Genomic DNA, 19,784 nt, shown 5'->3' with positions numbered 1-19,784 from the left:
CATTCCTGTTAGCACCTGCCAGTGGTTACTTAGTGATTCCCCACAGATATCTCCTCCTTCAATCTTACAGTATCCAGCTATGGCCATGTTGCCCATTATTCCTCTGGATCTGGTACCTAGCACATTATCTGAATTCTTTACAACCTATCAAGAACCAAAATGCATTAAGAAAGGACTTCTTCTGATTGTTAGGTCTATTGTTTACCTGTGACTTTGCCATCGTCTCTGCTTACATGTAGTTAAGTCACCTATTAAACCATGCTGTTATTTATTATTGTAAATAAGTGTCTATGCTATCTATCTATGTAACATTTCACTCTGTCTGTTCTCTTTCATCATCTGGCTTATTAGCGATCTTGTTTTTCTTCATCTCAATCACTTCCACAGTCTCTCCTCCTGCTTTCTGGTCTCTTGTGGATGTCACCAGCAGTGACACTGAATCTCAGCCTGGGGTCTGCTGGTCTATTCATATCCATAGAGGGGGGGGGGTCTCCTTTAGGGGGCTCAGCTGGCTGGATGAACATTAGCCTGGGGTGGTGGTAGTCCAGCGGCAAGGAGGAAGAAGAAGGTCACAGCGAGTGACAGAGGGAGAGAGAGAGAGAGATGGGAATGGACTGAGAAAATAAATAGCAGCAGTTATAGATGCTAATACAGACAAGAGAATGTAAATAGACAAGCAGCATGAGAGTGTAAGGAAAGTATGGCTGATACACAGAGAGATTGGAATACAGGAAAGATATATAGTAAGGGGATAGTGATCCTCTGTATCTCTATATGCCTGTCATCTCCACTTATAATGTTATGTCCCTTATCTAATCCAGTAACTGACAGTCTTCTTTTTTCTCTCTCCTTGTTTTTATGCAGAGGATCGTGTGATTGAAGGTGAGTAGTTGCTTGTTTAAGTAATATCAGATTCATGTTACTCTACAGGGATCTGACAGGGAAAGGTTTCACCGAATACTGTACATTTCTATTCTTCCCCTCCCTTCCCTTTTTGCAGTTTCTCCATCCCTTCTTCTAACCATTAACTTCTCTTCATAACACCCTTCTCTCCTTTTCTCACCCCCTCCCTATTATTTTGCTTTCCTTGTCACCTGACTTCTCTGAACATAATAATGAGCAAGCATTATGCAAATTATGTTAATTAGACTTTAATGGGAGAGCACATGACTGGAAAATCAAGAAAGAATTTAAGGAAATAGAAGAAAGAAGAGATGAGTATGATATAAAGTGAGAGAAAGATAGAATGAGTGGTAGACTGTAATGACAGATTGGTACTTAGGACACTATAATTACCCAGAGTATACAGATAAGCACAAGTACTGCACTAGTAGTGAACAGAGTAAGGGAGAAGACAGACAAACAAGATGTCACAAAACAGAAGATAAATATGCTGCGATATAACTGTTGTCAAAGGATTGTCAGTTAAAAATAGGGTTGATGTTATAAATGGTGGGAGTACAGAAAAGCAGAAAGAGTGACAGCTATGCTGATGAGGAAAGTGCATGACCATAATAGGAGGGGAATACTATATTGGTGTATTAAAGAAAGACAGCAGCAACAAAACAGAGATAGAGATAGAGAGAGAGAATTGTTTATTAATTATTATTAATCCTTGGAATGGTCAAAGATATATACATACATATATATATATATATATATATATATATATATATATATATATATATATATTGTGTCAGCCTATTATTGCCTCCGCAACCAGTGATGGACTTAAGAGAGCCAATGACTTAAGGTAAAGGTGGCCATATGTTCTCCAGCTGTAAGTTAATTGAATTATTATTATTTTTAACAGCTTCTTATATAGTGCAGCAAAATGCATTGTGCTATATATGCCCCATAATGTTTAGCCAATAAGAAGCCACTGGTCATGGCTGAGCTTATTTACCATGACTGGTCTTTTGTCATTGCACCTGCTATCTAGAAAACCATTTAATAAAATGAAAGGTAGGAGAGAGGCCAAGTCTTTCTCCAGCAAGACACAGATGCCTGTATAAAACAAGTGAAGATGGGGGTGACTGCACTTGGACATATTTGTGACAACAGATGGAGCAGCTCCCTTCTGAGCTGCTCCTGGCGATAGAATCGCCATCCGCCAGCCTGCGCCAACCGCCGGAAGAGGAGGTATTTAAACCCCAGCACTTGAACTACCATCACCTTGAAAAAGGTGCTAAGACAACGAAATGTGTTGGTGTTGCTTGTAGGGACTGTCTACCCACTCCAATCCACCATCCTCGGACAGTACCTCACACTCAGTTGTGACCGGACCAGCCTTAATATCCTCGCAGAATAATTCAGGACAAACATTTTATATAATCCAGGAGACTGTTGGCCACAGAAAGCATAGGAGGATGCCATCTCTATAAAGCCGTATCAAAAATTCTTCATTCATTTATCTCAGCAAGGCACCACCAGGAATGGACACACATTCCCAACAAGATCCAAGGACCGATATATAAGAGATTAAGGGGCAGATTTATTAAGCTTGGAGAAGAGATAAAGCGGAGAAAAGGTAAAAGGAGATAAAGCACCAGCCAATCAACTCCCAACTGTCTTTTTCAAACACAGCTGATTGGCTGGTGCTTTATCTCCTTTTACCTTTTCTCCGCTTTATCTCCAGTTTATCTCTTCTCCAAGCTTAATAAATCTGCCCCTATGTCTATAACCATTCTTATTCACTGGAGTTACGCAATTATCTACACTTAACAATTCATTGCATGATTGTTTTATATTTATTTTTTATATTTTATTATACTGTACTTATTACATTAAATTGTGTATTTTATACTTATAACATTGTCACAAATATTTCCTAGCGCAGTCACCCCCATCTTCACTTGTACGGGATTGAAACCCCGGCTCATTGTAATGCAGCTTGGAAATCAGTGCCCCAATAGATGATTGATATCTTTTTTCCTTTGCATATACAGATGCCTGTATGCATGGTGCAAAAGACAGACTTCTTTGATTTTAAATAAAAATAATTAGCACAAGCAATTATTATTACACATAATAACATATACTGTAACTACTCAATTATTTTCTTCCTGTCCTTGTTTTCTCCTCTTCCACCATCATACCTTCTCCTCATTTGTATAATTCTCTTTTCTATACACCCCAACTGGCTTACCATCTCTTTTTCTCCTCTTCAAAGTTAAAATCTATTTGACTTCACTCTCCACTCCCCTGGGGTTCCTCTGTTTGCTATCTCCATGCTGTGGCTCACAGATAAGAGTCAGATGCTCTGTGACTTTCATATGATCTTCCCTGGACAATAAAGATGGCTGTTCATGTCGACACTGGGAGAAATGGCTTTGAGTATTGTGGAAAAGCCCAGATGAATGAACTCCACAATAGCTTTGCATGTCTTCTCTATGAGAGATAGCCAGGAATATTACTGAAGTAGCAATGTTGATTCTAGGGCAGCTGACAGCTGTCAATGTTCTCTTTGAAGAGTGTGGTAATTATAATATCCAGCTATGAATCTCACATACTGTAGATATTCAGCTGTGTGTTCATAGCATTGTAATGTGACAGATTAGATTGATAGATAGATAGATAGATAGATTGCATCAGAGTATCGGCAGTTATTAGCAGCATCAAGGTTTCCCTTGGGACTAAGTGGTGCACAGGTGAGTGTGACAATGACCCGTACACTGTATGGTGCTAATTTTACTGCTTAAACCCTTTTGTGTCATTTTAACCTCACTTGTTTTTTCAGGTTTTTTTTTTTCTTCTATGACAGAAATGAAAACATGCAGGACCCACCATATTGCCATTATAGTGTCTTTTTGAGATTGTCAGTGTGATACATTTCTTCAGACTTAAGGCATGGTTTATTAATGACATCCATTACATTTCTAGTGTTTTTGTCAGTTTCAGTATTTTAAATACTGTTGAGATTAGTTGGTTTATTTTGCAAATTGAAAGAAAAAACCTTTTCTTAGTTATTTAATATTGAGTGTATAATTCCTCACAAGAAAAAAGCTTTTAGATAGAGCTGCTCAAAGAATACAATAGAATATGCAGATGAATGCTGTATCTATTTGGAATGACTACTGTTCTTTTCATGAACACTGACACCTGATCCATGCACACCACCAATGCACTACTCCCCCCTTGACGTCTGCTGAATGAGGTAAGGCTGGCTGAGGCGGTTAATGTTAGGCTAAGTGGAGCAGAGTATTAGAGCTGAGTTAGGCTTCTAACCGAGCAGCCTCCCAACAGTCGGGATCCCGAATGACAATAGCTATTCTCCCTCGCGGTAGTCCACAACCTCCATAGAGGGAGAATAAAATAGGTGGCGAGCATGTCAAGCCGCTGAGCTGCAGTGTGGTGAGTGCAGCAAGCTCAAAGAGGCTTTGTGGCACTCGGCCTGCTGTCTGAGTCCCGGCAGTCAGGATTCCAACGTTGGACTAATGACTGTCGGAATCCTGACTGTTAACGAGCTATACCTCAGACCTCTGGAGCCTCTGGTGGTGGCTGTACATTACTTTGACTACTCTCCTCGCAGTCGATTCCCTTTGAGCCTCCGGGTCCTTGCGGTCCTTGCGGTCCTTTGAATTTATAATTCAACCCTTTATAATTTGGGTTTGTGGTCTGGCACTCACCCAACAAGTTGAACAACCCCGGTGACTTCTGTGAGGGGTATGGTAGACGTAGTGAAGAGAGAACAAAGGCACTCAGAGGTTCTTTGTAAAGTAAAATCCCCGCTGTCAGGAGGTCTGACCGAGTCGATACAGGGCATCATATCGAATTAGATGTCAAACAAATCCGATTTGGTCACTTTTCAACTGATTATTTCTCATCCCAATCCATCAGAATTAAGGTAAAAGTTGACAAAGTGTATGGCCATCTTAAGGTCTTTGCCATAAGGATTTTATTTAATAATTCTTTCAGTAAATGTAGGTGCAACAATTGTCATGTTGCAATCAGATCCAATCAAGTGAACACTAAAAACCCAAGACATTCCCATTTATATATATGTGGTATAGAATTAGAAGCACTCAAATGAAAAACAAAAATAAAATATTTTATCCAGTAATGTAAACTAACCTAGATTATTTTCTGTCATTACAAATAGAAGTCTGATAATGCACTTTTTATAAATACTATATGTCACACATATTCCTTAAATGTTTGAATTCCTGCAGCTAAAACAGGAATTGTAAATTCAAGTGTGGGCAGTAAAAAATAGGAACCGTTAAGTGCACAGCACACTAATACCCGTTCTTTTAACACAGACAAGGTTTTATTTAATGCAAATGTAAAATGAACAATAAAACAGACTTGTAAATTTTACAATGATAATTACATTTTCTTTATTGGAAATGGGAGTTAACAGCTGCATAAGCTGAGGAACTATAATATTACCTTTATATATAACTTGATTTTATTCACTGAACACTGTTCAATTTGATACCATCATTTAATTAACGACTTCTCTTAACTCTCTATCATGTGTAACTGTTAAGGTGCCCATACATGTTACAATTATTGTATACAATATTGTATACAATATCACATCTCATCGCATCTGTTTTGCGATGAAATGAGATCTAGTACAAAAAGTATGTGCAGCACATACACACACACATACATACACACATGCTGCACATACACACATACACACATGCTGCACATACACACACATGCTGCACATACACACATACACACATGCTGCACATACACACATACACACATGCTGCACATACACATACACACATGCAGCACATACACACACATACACACATGCAGCACATACACACACACACATGCTGCACATACACACATACACACATGCTGCACATACACACATACACACATGCTGCACATACACACATGCTGCACATACACACATACACACATGCAGCACATACACACACATACACACATGGAGCACATACATACACACATGCTGCACATACACACATACACACATGCTGCACATACACACATGTTGCACATACACACATACACACATGCTGCACATACACACATACACACATGCTGCACATACACACACATACACACATGGAGCACATACATACACACATGCTGCACATACACACACACACACACACATGCTGCACATACACACATACACATATGGAGCACATACATACATACACACATACATACACACATACACACATGTAGCACATACACACATACACACATGCTGCACATACACACATACACACATGATGCACATACACACATACACACATGATGCACATACACACATACACACATGCTGCACATACACACATACACACATGCTGCACATACACACATACACACATGCTGCACATACACACACACACATGCTGCACATACTTTTTGTACTAGATCTCATCTCATCACAAAACCGAGATGTGATGAGATGCAATATTGTATACAATAATTGTAACGTGTATGGGCACCTTTAGACAAAACAGTTAAACAGAAGGTAAAGGGAAGTGATTGATTTAAATTATACAACCCTTAAGGGTCTATTATTATTATTATTATTATTATTATTATTATTATTATTATTATTATTATTATTATTATTGTATCACAATATAGAACACAGGGCTTCTATAATTGTTATGTATTGTTTGCAGAACTATATTTAGTTTTCAGAAGAAAAAAAACATACAGCTATAATAGTTACATTGACAGAAGGAAGGGAAATATAAGCCATAAGTACAACTATAAGTAATTCTATTTATGTGCAACACATTAACCAACTTACCTTTAAAATAAAGATATATTAAACAGAAATGCTACAACAGTGTCACTTTAAAAACATTTCTGTAAAATCGCGAACATACCTATATACCTCTATTATAAGTCTTCACGCCCTAAGTACATACAATCTATTATGCTTAGACAGATATGCAAATAATCAGCTAAAAATTGTTTGGATGATTTCTGTACATTACATATATAACAAAAAGACACTAAAACTGTCCCTTTAAGAAGCAAGCAGCAATAGATCCTTAATATCGGCAAATCATAAGCCATTGGCCTTCGTGCATGAATGCTGTTAAACGGGACTTATTGCTTGCTTTTCCCAAACAAAGGTCCTGATATGCTACTACAGTACATGGTACCTAATGCACATACCAATAATAGTGCCGAAAATGATGCACTTGATTTGAGGATTGAAATGAAGAAAATCCTCATTTACATTATTTTAGTAGAGTTTTACATTTTAAATTGCTTTTCTACCTACAGTACAAGAATGTGTAATTGTGTACTTATTAGAAACATTGATGTTAGCAAAACTAATTGTGTGTAATAGTTTCTTGCTTAGTGACCCATGACGTCTAAATAAGGGCCGGATTTAGACCTCATGTAGCACCAGGCAAGAATCCGGCTTGGGCCCCTTTCCTTACACAATGCATAGCACCATATTTCTGTTCCTGATTGCAGGCGCACCACTAGAATAATATGACACCTGCACATTTTACAGATACATTCTCAGTTGCATTAATATCTAAATCTGGCCCTAGGTCTTTTGCAAATAGATGAAACCATATTGTGTCCAACCCTAATACCCTATCTATATTACTGTAACCAAACCCTAATACCCTACCCCAATCCACTACTCCAACCCTAATACCCTATCTATATTACTGTAACCTAACCCTAATACCCTAACCCAATCCGCTACTCCAACCCTAATACCTTATCTATATTACTGTAACCTAACCCTAATACCCGAACCCAATCCGCTACTCCAACCCTAATGCCTTATCTATATTACTGTAACCAAACACTAATACCCTAACCCAACCGCTACTTTAACCCTAATACCTTAACTATATTACTGTAACCTAACCCTAATACCCTAACCCAATCCGCTACTCCAACCCTAATACCTTATCTATATTACTGTAACCTAACCCTAATACCCTAACCCAACCGCTACTCCAACCCTAATACCCTATCTATATTACTGTAACCTAACCCTAATACACTAACCCAACCGCTACTCCAACCCTAATACCCTATCTATATTACTGTAACCTAACCCTAATACCCTAACCCAACCGCTACTCCAACCCTAATACCTTATCTATATTACTGTAACCTAACCCTAATACCCTAACCCAATCCGCTACTCCAACCCTAATACATTATCTATTACTGTAACCTAATACCCTAACCCAACCACTACTCCAACCCTAATACCCTATCTATATTACTGTAACCAAACCCTAATTCCCTAACCCAATCCGCTACTCCAACCCTAATACCTTATCTATATTACTGTAACCTAACCCTAATACCCTAACCCAATCCGCTACTCCAACCCTAGTACCCTATCTATATTACTGTAACCTAACCCTAATACCCTAACCCAATATGTTACTCCAACCCTAATACATTATCTATTACTGTAACCTAATACCCTAACCCAACCACTACTCCAACCCTAATACCCTATCTATATTACTGTAACCTAACCCTAATACCCTAACCCAATCCGCTACTCCAACCCTAATACCCTATCTATATTACTGTAACCTAACCCTAATACCCTAACCCAATCTGCTACTCCAACCCTATTACACTATCTATATTACTGTAACCAAACCCTAATACCCTACCCCAATCCACTACTCCAACCCTAATACCCTATCTATATTACTGTAACCTAACCCTAATACCCTAACCCAATCCGCTACTCCAACCCTAATACCTTATCTATATTACTGTAACCTAACCCTAATACCCTAACCCAACCGCTACTCCAACCCTAATACCCTATCTATATTACTGTAACCTAACCCTAATACCCTAACCCAACCGCTACTCCAACCCTAATACCCTATCTATATTACTGTAACCTAACCCTAATACCCTAACCCAATCCGCTACTCCAACCCTAATACCTTATCTATATTACTGTAACCTAACCCTAATACCCTAACCCAATCCGCTACTCCAACCCTAATACATTATCTATTACTGTAACCTAATACCCTAACCCAACCACTACTCCAACCCTAATACCCTATCTATATTACTGTAACCAAACCCTAATTCCCTAACCCAATCCGCTACTCCAACCCTAATACCTTATCTATATTACTGTAACCTAACCCTAATACCCTAACCCAATCCGCTACTCCAACCCTAGTACCCTATCTATATTACTGTAACCTAACCCTAATACCCTAACCCAATATGTTACTCCAACCCTAATACATTATCTATTACTGTAACCTAATACCCTAACCCAACCACTACTCCAACCCTAATACCCTATCTATATTACTGTAACCTAACCCTAATACCCTAACCCAATCCGCTACTCCAACCCTAATACCCTATCTATATTACTGTAACCTAACCCTAATACCCTAACCCAATCTGCTACTCCAACCCTATTACACTATCTATATTACTGTAACCTAACCCTAATACCCTAACCCAACCGCTACTCCAACCCTAATACCTTATCTATATTACTGTAACCTAACCCTAATACCCTAACCCAATCTGCTACTCCAACCCTAATACATTATCTATTACTGTAACCTAATACCCTAACCCAATCCGCTACTCCAACCCTAATACCTTAACTATATTACTGTAATATAACCCTAACCCTAACCCAATCCGCTACCTCAACCCTAATACCTTATCTATATTACCGTAACCTAACCCTAATACCCTAACCAAATCTGCTACTCCAACCCTAATACCCTATCTATGGGCCTTATTTTGGTTCATTCTTTCTGACAAAATCCTTCTTAGATAGACAAAACCATGTGCACTGCAGGTGGGGCAGATGTTACTTATGCAGAGAGAATTACATTTGGGTGGGGTTTTACTTCAAAGTGAGATCTATATTGCAGTGTAAAAATAAAGCAGTCAGTATTTTCCCTGCACAGAAACAAAATTACTCACCCAAATCTAATTCTCTCTGCACATGTTACATCTGCCCCCCCCTGCAGTGCACATGGTTTTGTCCATCTAAGAAGGTTTTTGTCAGAAAGAATTAACCAAAATAAGGCCCTATATTACTGTAACCTAACCCTAATACCCTAACCCAATCCGCTACTCCAACCCTAATACCTTATCTATATTACTGTAACCTAACCCTAATACCCTAACCCAACCGCTACTCCAAACCTAATACCCTATCTATATTACTGTAACCAAGCCCTAATACCCTAACCCAATTCGCTACTCCAACCCGAATACCCTATCTATATTACTGTAACCAAGCCCTAATACCCTAACCCAACCACTACTCCAACCCTAATACCCTATCTATATTACTGTAACCTAACCCTAATACCCTAACCCAATCTGCTACTCCAACCCTAATACATTATCTATTACTGTAACCTAATACCCTAACCAGACCACTACTCCAACCCTATTACACTATCTATATTACTGTAACCTAACCCTAATACCCTAACCCAACCGCTACTCCAACCCTAATACCCTATCTATATTACTGTAACCTAACCCTAATACCCTAACCCAATCCGCTACTCCAACCCTAATACCTTATCTATATTACTGTAACCTAACCCTAATACCCTAACCCAATCCGCTACTCCAACCCTAATACATTATCTATTACTGTAACCTAATACCCTAACCCAACCACTACTCCAACCCTAATACCCTATCTATATTACTGTAACCAAACCCTAATTCCCTAACCCAATCCGCTACTCCAACCCTAATACCTTATCTATATTACTGTAACCTAACCCTAATACCCTAACCCAATTCGCTACTCCAACCCTAGTACCCTATCTATATTACTGTAACCTAACCCTAATACCCTAACCCAATATGTTACTCCAACCCTATTACACTATCTATATTACTGTAACCAAACCCTAATACCCTACCCCAATCCACTACTCCAACCCTAATACCCTATCTATATTACTGTAACCTAACCCTAATACCCTAACCCAATCCGCTACTCCAACCCTAATACCTTATCTATATTACTGTAACCTAACCCTAATACCCTAACCCAACCGCTACTCCAACCCTAATACCCTATCTATATTACTGTAACCTAACCCTAATACCCTAACCCAAACGCTACTCCAACCCTAATACCCTATCTATATTACTGTAACCTAACCCTAATACCCTAACCCAATCCGCTACTCCAACCCTAATACCTTATCTATATTACTGTAACCTAACCCTAATACCCTAACCCAATCCGCTACTCCAACCCTAATACATTATCTATTACTGTAACCTAATACCCTAACCCAACCACTACTCCAACCCTAATACCCAATCTATATTACTGTAACCAAACCCTAATTCCCTAACCCAATCCGCTACTCCAACCCTAGTACCCTATCTATATTACTGTAACCTAACCCTAATACCCTAACCCAATATGTTACTCCAACCCTAATACATTATCTATTACTGTAACCTAATACCCTAACCCAACCACTACTCCAACCCTAATACCCTATCTATATTACTGTAATCTAACCCTAATACCCTAACCCAATCCGCTACTCCAACCCTAATACCCTATCTATATTACTGTAACCTAACCCTAATACCCTAACCCAATCTGCTACTCCAACCCTATTACACTATCTATATTACTGTAACCTAACCCTAATACCCTAACCCAACCGCTACTCCAACCCTAATACCTTATCTATATTACTGTAACCTAACCCTAATACCCTAACCCAATCTGCTACTCCAACCCTAATACATTATCTATTACTGTAACCTAATACCCTAACCCAATCCGCTACTCCAACCCTAATACCTTAACTATATTACTGTAATATAACCCTAACCCTAACCCAATCCGCTACCTCAACCCTAATACCTTATCTATATTACTGTAACCTAACCCTAATACCCTAACCAAATCTGCTACTCCAACCCTAATACCCTATCTATGGGCCTTATTTTGGTTCATTCTTTCTGACAAAATCCTTCTTAGATAGACAAAACCATGTGCACTGCAGGTGGGGCAGATGTTACTTATGCAGAGAGAATTACATTTGGGTGGGGTTTTACTTCAAAGTGAGATCTATATTGCAGTGTAAAAATAAAGCAGTCAGTATTTTCCCTGCACAGAAACAAAATTACTCACCCAAATCTAATTCTCTCTGCACATGTTACATCTGCCCCCCCTGCAGTGCACATGGTTTTGTCCATCTAAGAAGGTTTTTGTCAGAAAGAATGAACCAAAATAAGGCCCTATATTACTGTAACCTAACCCTAATACCCTAACCCAACCGCTACTCCAACCCTAATACCTTATCTATATTACTGTAACCTAACCCTAATACCCTAACCCAATCTGCTACTCCAACCCTAATACATTATCTATTACTGTAACCTAATACCCTAACCCAATCCGCTACTCCAACCCTAATACCTTAACTATATTACTGTAATATAACCCTAACCCTAACCCAATCCGCTACCTCAACCCTAATACCTTATCTATATTACCGTAACCTAACCCTAATACCCTAACCAAATCTGCTACTCCAACCCTAATACCCTATCTATGGGCCTTATTTTGGTTCATTCTTTCTGACAAAATCCTTCTTAGATAGACAAAACCATGTGCACTGCAGGTGGGGCAGATGTTACTTATGCAGAGAGAATTACATTTGGGTGGGGTTTTACTTCAAAGTGAGATCTATATTGCAGTGTAAAAATAAAGCAGTCAGTATTTTCCCTGCACAGAAACAAAATTACTCACCCAAATCTAATTCTCTCTGCACATGTTACATCTGCCCCCCCCCTGCAGTGCACATGGTTTTGTCCATCTAAGAAGGTTTTTGTCAGAAAGAATGAACCAAAATAAGGCCCTATATTACTGTAACCTAACCCTAATACCCTAACCCAATCCGCTACTCCAACCCTAATACCTTATCTATATTACTGTAACCTAACCCTAATACCCTAACCCAACCGCTACTCCAAACCTAATACCCTATCTATATTACTGTAACCAAGCCCTAATACCCTAACCCAATTCGCTACTCCAACCCGAATACCCTATCTATATTACTGTAACCAAGCCCTAATACCCTAACCCAACCACTACTCCAACCCTAATACCCTATCTATATTACTGTAACCTAACCCTAATACCCTAACCCAATCTGCTACTCCAACCCTAATACATTATCTATTACTGTAACCTAATACCCTAACCCAACCACTACTCCAACCCTATTACACTATCTATATTACTGTAACCTAACCCTAATACCCTAACCCAACCGCTACTCCAACCCTAATACCCTATCTATATTACTGTAACCTAACCCTAATACCCTAACCCAATCCGCTACTCCAACCCTAATACCTTATCTATATTACTGTAACCTAACCCTAATACCCTAACCCAATCCGCTACTCCAACCCTAATACATTATCTATTACTGTAACCTAATACCCTAACCCAACCACTACTCCAACCCTAATACCCTATCTATATTACTGTAACCAAACCCTAATTCCCTAACCCAATCCGCTACTCCAACCCTAATACCTTATCTATATTACTGTAACCTAACCCTAATACCCTAACCCAATTCGCTACTCCAACCCTAGTACCCTATCTATATTACTGTAACCTAACCCTAATACCCTAACCCAATATGTTACTCCAACCCTAATACATTATCTATTACTGTAACCTAATACCCTAACCCAACCACTACTCCAACCCTAATACCCTATCTATATTACTGTAACCTAACCCTAATACCCTAACCCAATCCGCTACTCCAACCCTAATACCCTATCTATATTACTGTAACCTAACCCTAATACCCTAACCCAATCTGCTACTCCAACCCTATTACACTATCTATATTACTGTAACCAAACCCTAATACCCTACCCCAATCCACTACTCCAACCCTAATACCCTATCTATATTACTGTAACCTAACCCTAATACCCTAACCCAATCCGCTACTCCAACCCTAATACCTTATCTATATTACTGTAACCTAACCCTAATACCCTAACCCAACCGCTACTCCAACCCTAATACCCTATCTATATTACTGTAACCTAACCCTAATACCCTAACCCAAACGCTACTCCAACCCTAATACCCTATCTATATTACTGTAACCTAACCCTAATACCCTAACCCAATCCGCTACTCCAACCCTAATACCTTATCTATATTACTGTAACCTAACCCTAATACCCTAACCCAATCCGCTACTCCAACCCTAATACATTATCTATTACTGTAACCTAATACCCTAACCCAACCACTACTCCAACCCTAATACCCAATCTATATTACTGTAACCAAACCCTAATTCCCTAACCCAATCCGCTACTCCAACCCTAATACCTTATCTATATTACTGTAACCTAACCCTAATACCCTAACCCAATCCGCTACTCCAACCCTAGTACCCTATCTATATTACTGTAACCTAACCCTAATACCCTAACCCAATATGTTACTCCAACCCTAATACATTATCTATTACTGTAACCTAATACCCTAACCCAACCACTACTCCAACCCTAATACCCTATCTATATTACTGTAACCTAACCCTAATACCCTAACCCAATCCGCTACTCCAACCCTAATACCCTATCTATATTACTGTAACCTAACCCTAATACCCTAACCCAATCTGCTACTCCAACCCTATTACACTATCTATATTACTGTAACCTAACCCTAATACCCTAACCCAACCGCTACTCCAACCCTAATACCTTATCTATATTACTGTAACCTAACCCTAATACCCTAACCCAATCTGCTACTCCAACCCTAATACATTATCTATTACTGTAACCTAATACCCTAACCCAATCCGCTACTCCAACCCTAATACCTTAACTATATTACTGTAATATAACCCTAACCCTAACCCAATCCGCTACCTCAACCCTAATACCTTATCTATATTACTGTAACCTAACCCTAATACCCTAACCAAATCTGCTACTCCAACCCTAATACCCTATCTATGGGCCTTATTTTGGTTCATTCTTTCTGACAAAATCCTTCTTAGATAGACAAAACCATGTGCACTGCAGGTGGGGCAGATGTTACTTATGCAGAGAGAATTACATTTGGGTGGGGTTTTACTTCAAAGTGAGATCTATATTGCAGTGTAAAAATAAAGCAGTCAGTATTTTCCCTGCACAGAAACAAAATTACTCACCCAAATCTAATTCTCTCTGCACATGTTACATCTGCCCCCCCTGCAGTGCACATGGTTTTGTCCATCTAAGAAGGTTTTTGTCAGAAAGAATGAACCAAAATAAGGCCCTATATTACTGTAACCTAACCCTAATACCCTAACCCAATCCGCTACTCCAACCCTAATACCTTATCTATATTACTGTAACCTAACCCTAATACCCTAACCCAACCGCTACTCCAAACCTAATACCCTATCTATATTACTGTAACCAAGCCCTAATACCCTAACCCAATTCGCTACTCCAACCCGAATACCCTATCTATATTACTGTAACCAAGCCCTAATACCCTAACCCAACCACTACTCCAACCCTAATACCCTATCTATATTACTGTAACCTAACCCTAATACCCTAACCCAACCACTACTCCAACCCTAATACCCTATCTATATTACTGTAACCTAACCCTAGTACCCTAACCCAATCCGCTACTCCAACCCTAATACCTAATTTATATTACTGTAACCTAATCCTAATACCCTAACCCAATCCGCTACTAGAACCCTAATACCCTATCTATATTACTGTAACCAAGCCCTAATACCCTAACCCAATCCGCTACTCCAACCCTAATACCTTATCTATATTACTGTAAACTAACCCTAATACCCTAACCCAACCGCTACTCCAACCCTAATACCCTATCTATATTACTATAACCTAACCCTAATACCCTAACCCAATCTGCTACTCCAAGCCTAATACATTATCTATTACTGTAACCTAATACCCTAACCCAACCACTACTCCAACCCTAATACCCTATCTATATTACTGTAACCAAACCCTAATTCCCTAACCCAATCCGCTACTCCAACCCTAATACCTTATCTATATTACTGTAACCTAACCCTAATACCCTAACCCAATCCGCTACTCCAACCCTAGTACCCTATCTATATTACTGTAACCTAACCCTAATACCCTAAACCAATCTGCTACTCCAACCCTAATACATTATCTATTACTGTAACCTAATACCCTAACCCAACCACTACTCCAACCCTAATACCCTATCTATATTACTGTAACCTAACCCTGATACCCTAACCCAATCCGCTACTCCAACCCTAATACCCTATCTATATTACTGTAACCTAACCCTAATACCCTAACCCAATCCGCTACTCCAACCCTAATACCTTATCTATATTAATGTAACCTAACCCTAATACCCTAACCCAACCACTACTCCAACCCTAATACCCTATCTATATTACTGTAACCTAACCCTAATACCCTAACCCAATCCGCTACTCCAACCCTAATACATTATCTATTACTGTAACCTAACCCTAATACCCTAACCCAATCCGCTACTCCAACCCTAATACCTTATCTATATTACTGTAACCTAACCCTAATACCCTAACCCAATCCGCTACTCCAACCCTAATACATTATCTATTACTGTAACCTAATACCCTAACCCAACCACTACTCCAACCCTAATACCCTATCTATATTACTGTAACCAAACCCTAATTCCCTAACCCAATCCGCTACTCCAACCCTAATACCTTATCTATATTACTGTAACCTAACCCTAATACCCTAACCCAATCCGCTACTCCAACCCTAATACCTTATCTATATTACTGTAACCTAACCCTAATACCCTAACCCAACCGCTACTCCAAACCTAATACCCTATCTATATTACTGTAACCAAGCCCTAATACCCTAACCCAATCCGCTACTCCAACCCTAATATCCTATCTATATTACTGAAACCTAACCCTAATACCCTATCTATATTAATGTAACCTAACCCTAATACCCTACCCCAACCACTACTCCTACCCTAATACCTTATCTATATTACTGTAACCTAACCCTAATACCCTAACCCAATCCGCTTCTCCAACCCTAATAGCTTATTTATATTACTGTAACCTAACCCTAATACCCTAATCCAATCTGCTACTCCAACCCTAATACCCTATCTATATTACTGTAACCAAGCCCTAATACCCTAACCCAATCTGCTACTCCAACCCTAATACCTTTTCTATATTACTGTAACCTAACCCTAATATCCTAACCCAATCCGCTACTCCAACCCTAATACCTTATCTATATTACTGTAACCTAACACTAATACCCTAACCCAATCCGCTACTCCAACCCTAATAGCTTATTTATATTACTGTAACCTAACCCTAATACCCTAACCCAATCTGCTACTCCAACCCTAATACCCTATCTATATTACTGTAACCTAACCCTAATACCGTAACCCAATCCGCTACTCCAACCCTAATACCCTATCTATATTACTGTAACCAAGCCCTAATAACCTAACCCAATCCGCTACTCCAACCCTAATACCTTATCTATATTACTGTAACCTAACCCTAATACCCTAACCCAACCACTACTCCAACCCTAATACCCTATCTATATTACTGTAACCTAACCCTAATACCCTAACCCAATCTGCTACTCCAACCCTAATACATTATCTATTACTGTAACCTAATACCCTAACCCAACCACTACTCCAACCCTAATACCCTGTCTATATTACTGTAACCAAACCCTAATTCCCTAACCCAATCCGCTATTCCAACCCTAATACCTTATCTATATTACTGTAACCTAACCCTAATACCCTAACCCAATCCGCTACTCCAACCCTAGTGCCCTATCTATATTACTGTAACGTAACCCTAATACCCTAACCCAATCTGCTACTCCAACCCTAATACATTATCTATTACTGTAACCTAATACCCTAACCCAACCACTGCTCCAACCCTAATACCCTATCTATATTACTGTAACCTAACCCTAATACCCTAACCCAATCCGCTACTCCAACCCTAAAACCCTATCTATATTACTGTAACCTAACCCTAATACCCTAACCCAATCCGCTACTCCAACCCTAATACCTTATCTATATTACTGTAACCTAACCCTAATACCCTAACCCAATCCGCTACTCCAACCCTAATACATTATCTATTACTGTAACCTAACCCTAATACCCTAACCCAACCACTACTCCAACCCTAATACCCTATCTACATATTTTACTGTAATCTAACCCTAATACCCTAACCCAATCCGCTACTCCAACCCTAATACCTTAACTATATTACTGTAATATAACCCTAACCCAATCCGCTACTGCAACCCTAATACCTTATCTATATTACTGTAACCTAACCCTAATACCCTAACCGAATCTGCTACTCCAACCCTAATACCCTATCTATATTACTGTAACCTAACCCTAGTACCCTAACCCAATCCGCTACTCCAACCCTAATACCTTATCTATATTACTGTAACCTAACCCTAATACCCTAACCCAACCGCTACTCCAAACCTAATACCCTATCTATATTACTGTAACCAAGCCCTAATACCCTAACCCAATTCGCTACTCCAACCCGAATACCCTATCTATATTACTGTAACCAAGCCCTAATACCCTAACCCAACCACTACTCCAACCCTAATACCCTATCTATATTACTGTAACCTAACCCTAATACCCTAACCCAATCTGCTACTCCAACCCTAATACATTATCTATTACTGTAACCTAATACCCTAACCAAACCACTACTCCAACCCTAATACCCTATCTATATTACTGTAACCTAACCCTAATACCCTAACCCAATCCGCAACGCCAACCCTAGTACCTTATCTATATTACTGTAACCTAGCCCTAATACCCTAACCCAATCCGCTACTCCAACCCTAATACCTTATCTATATTACTGTAACCAAGCCCTAATACCTTAACCCAACCGCTTCTGCAACCTAATACCTTATCTATATTACTATAACCTAACCCTAATACCCTAACCCAATCCGCTACTCCAACCCTAATACCTTATCTATTACTGTAACCTAACCCTAATACCCTAACCCAATCCACTAAACCAACCCTAATACCCTATCTATATTACTTTAATCAACCCTAATATCCTAACCCAACCGCTAAACCAACCCTAATACCCTATCTATATTACTGTAATCTAACCCTAATACCCTAACCCAACCCTAATACCTTATCTATATTACTGTAACCAAGCCCTAATACCCTAACCCAATCCGCTACTCCAACCCTAATACCTTATCTATATTACTGTAACCTAACCCTAATACCCTAACCCAACCGCTACTCCAACCCTAATACCTTATCTATATTACTGTAACCTAACCCTAATACCCTAACCCAATCCGCTACTCCAACCCTAATACCCTATCTATATTACTGTAAGCTAACCCTAATACCCTAACCCAATCTGCTACTCCAACCCTAATACCCTACCTATATTACTGTAACCTAACCCTAATACCCTAACCCAACCGCTACTCCAACCCTAATACTTTATCTATATTACTGTAACCAAGCCCTAATACCCTAACCCAATCCGCTACTCCAACCCTAATACCTAATCTATATTACTGTAACCAAACCTTAATACCCTATCTTTATTACTGTAACCTAACCCTAATACCCTAACCCAACCACTACTCCAACCCTAATACCTTATCTATATTAC

At 39.2% G+C, this 19,784-nt stretch overlaps 1 protein-coding gene across 29 annotated transcripts in view; it reads left to right on the top strand.

Annotated features, from left to right (window-relative positions):
* Nucleotides 1-19,784, top strand: part of NRXN2 (neurexin 2) — an 847,024-nt gene that overhangs the window by 210,432 nt on the left and 616,808 nt on the right. For all 29 annotated transcript variants that reach the window (XM_083165053.1, XM_083165057.1, XM_083165084.1 and 26 more), the window contains one exon: nucleotides 865-882. In XM_083165053.1, coding sequence (XP_083021179.1) covers nucleotides 865-882 — 18 coding nt within the window. The remainder of the gene's footprint in view (nucleotides 1-864; nucleotides 883-19,784) is intronic.

Source organism: Crinia signifera, chromosome 11 (assembly GCF_055691185.1).
Source record: "Crinia signifera chromosome 11, ASM5569118v1, whole genome shotgun sequence".
Classification (NCBI taxonomy): domain Eukaryota; kingdom Metazoa; phylum Chordata; class Amphibia; order Anura; family Myobatrachidae; genus Crinia; species Crinia signifera.
This window is presented reverse-complemented; position numbering and strand designations above follow the sequence as displayed.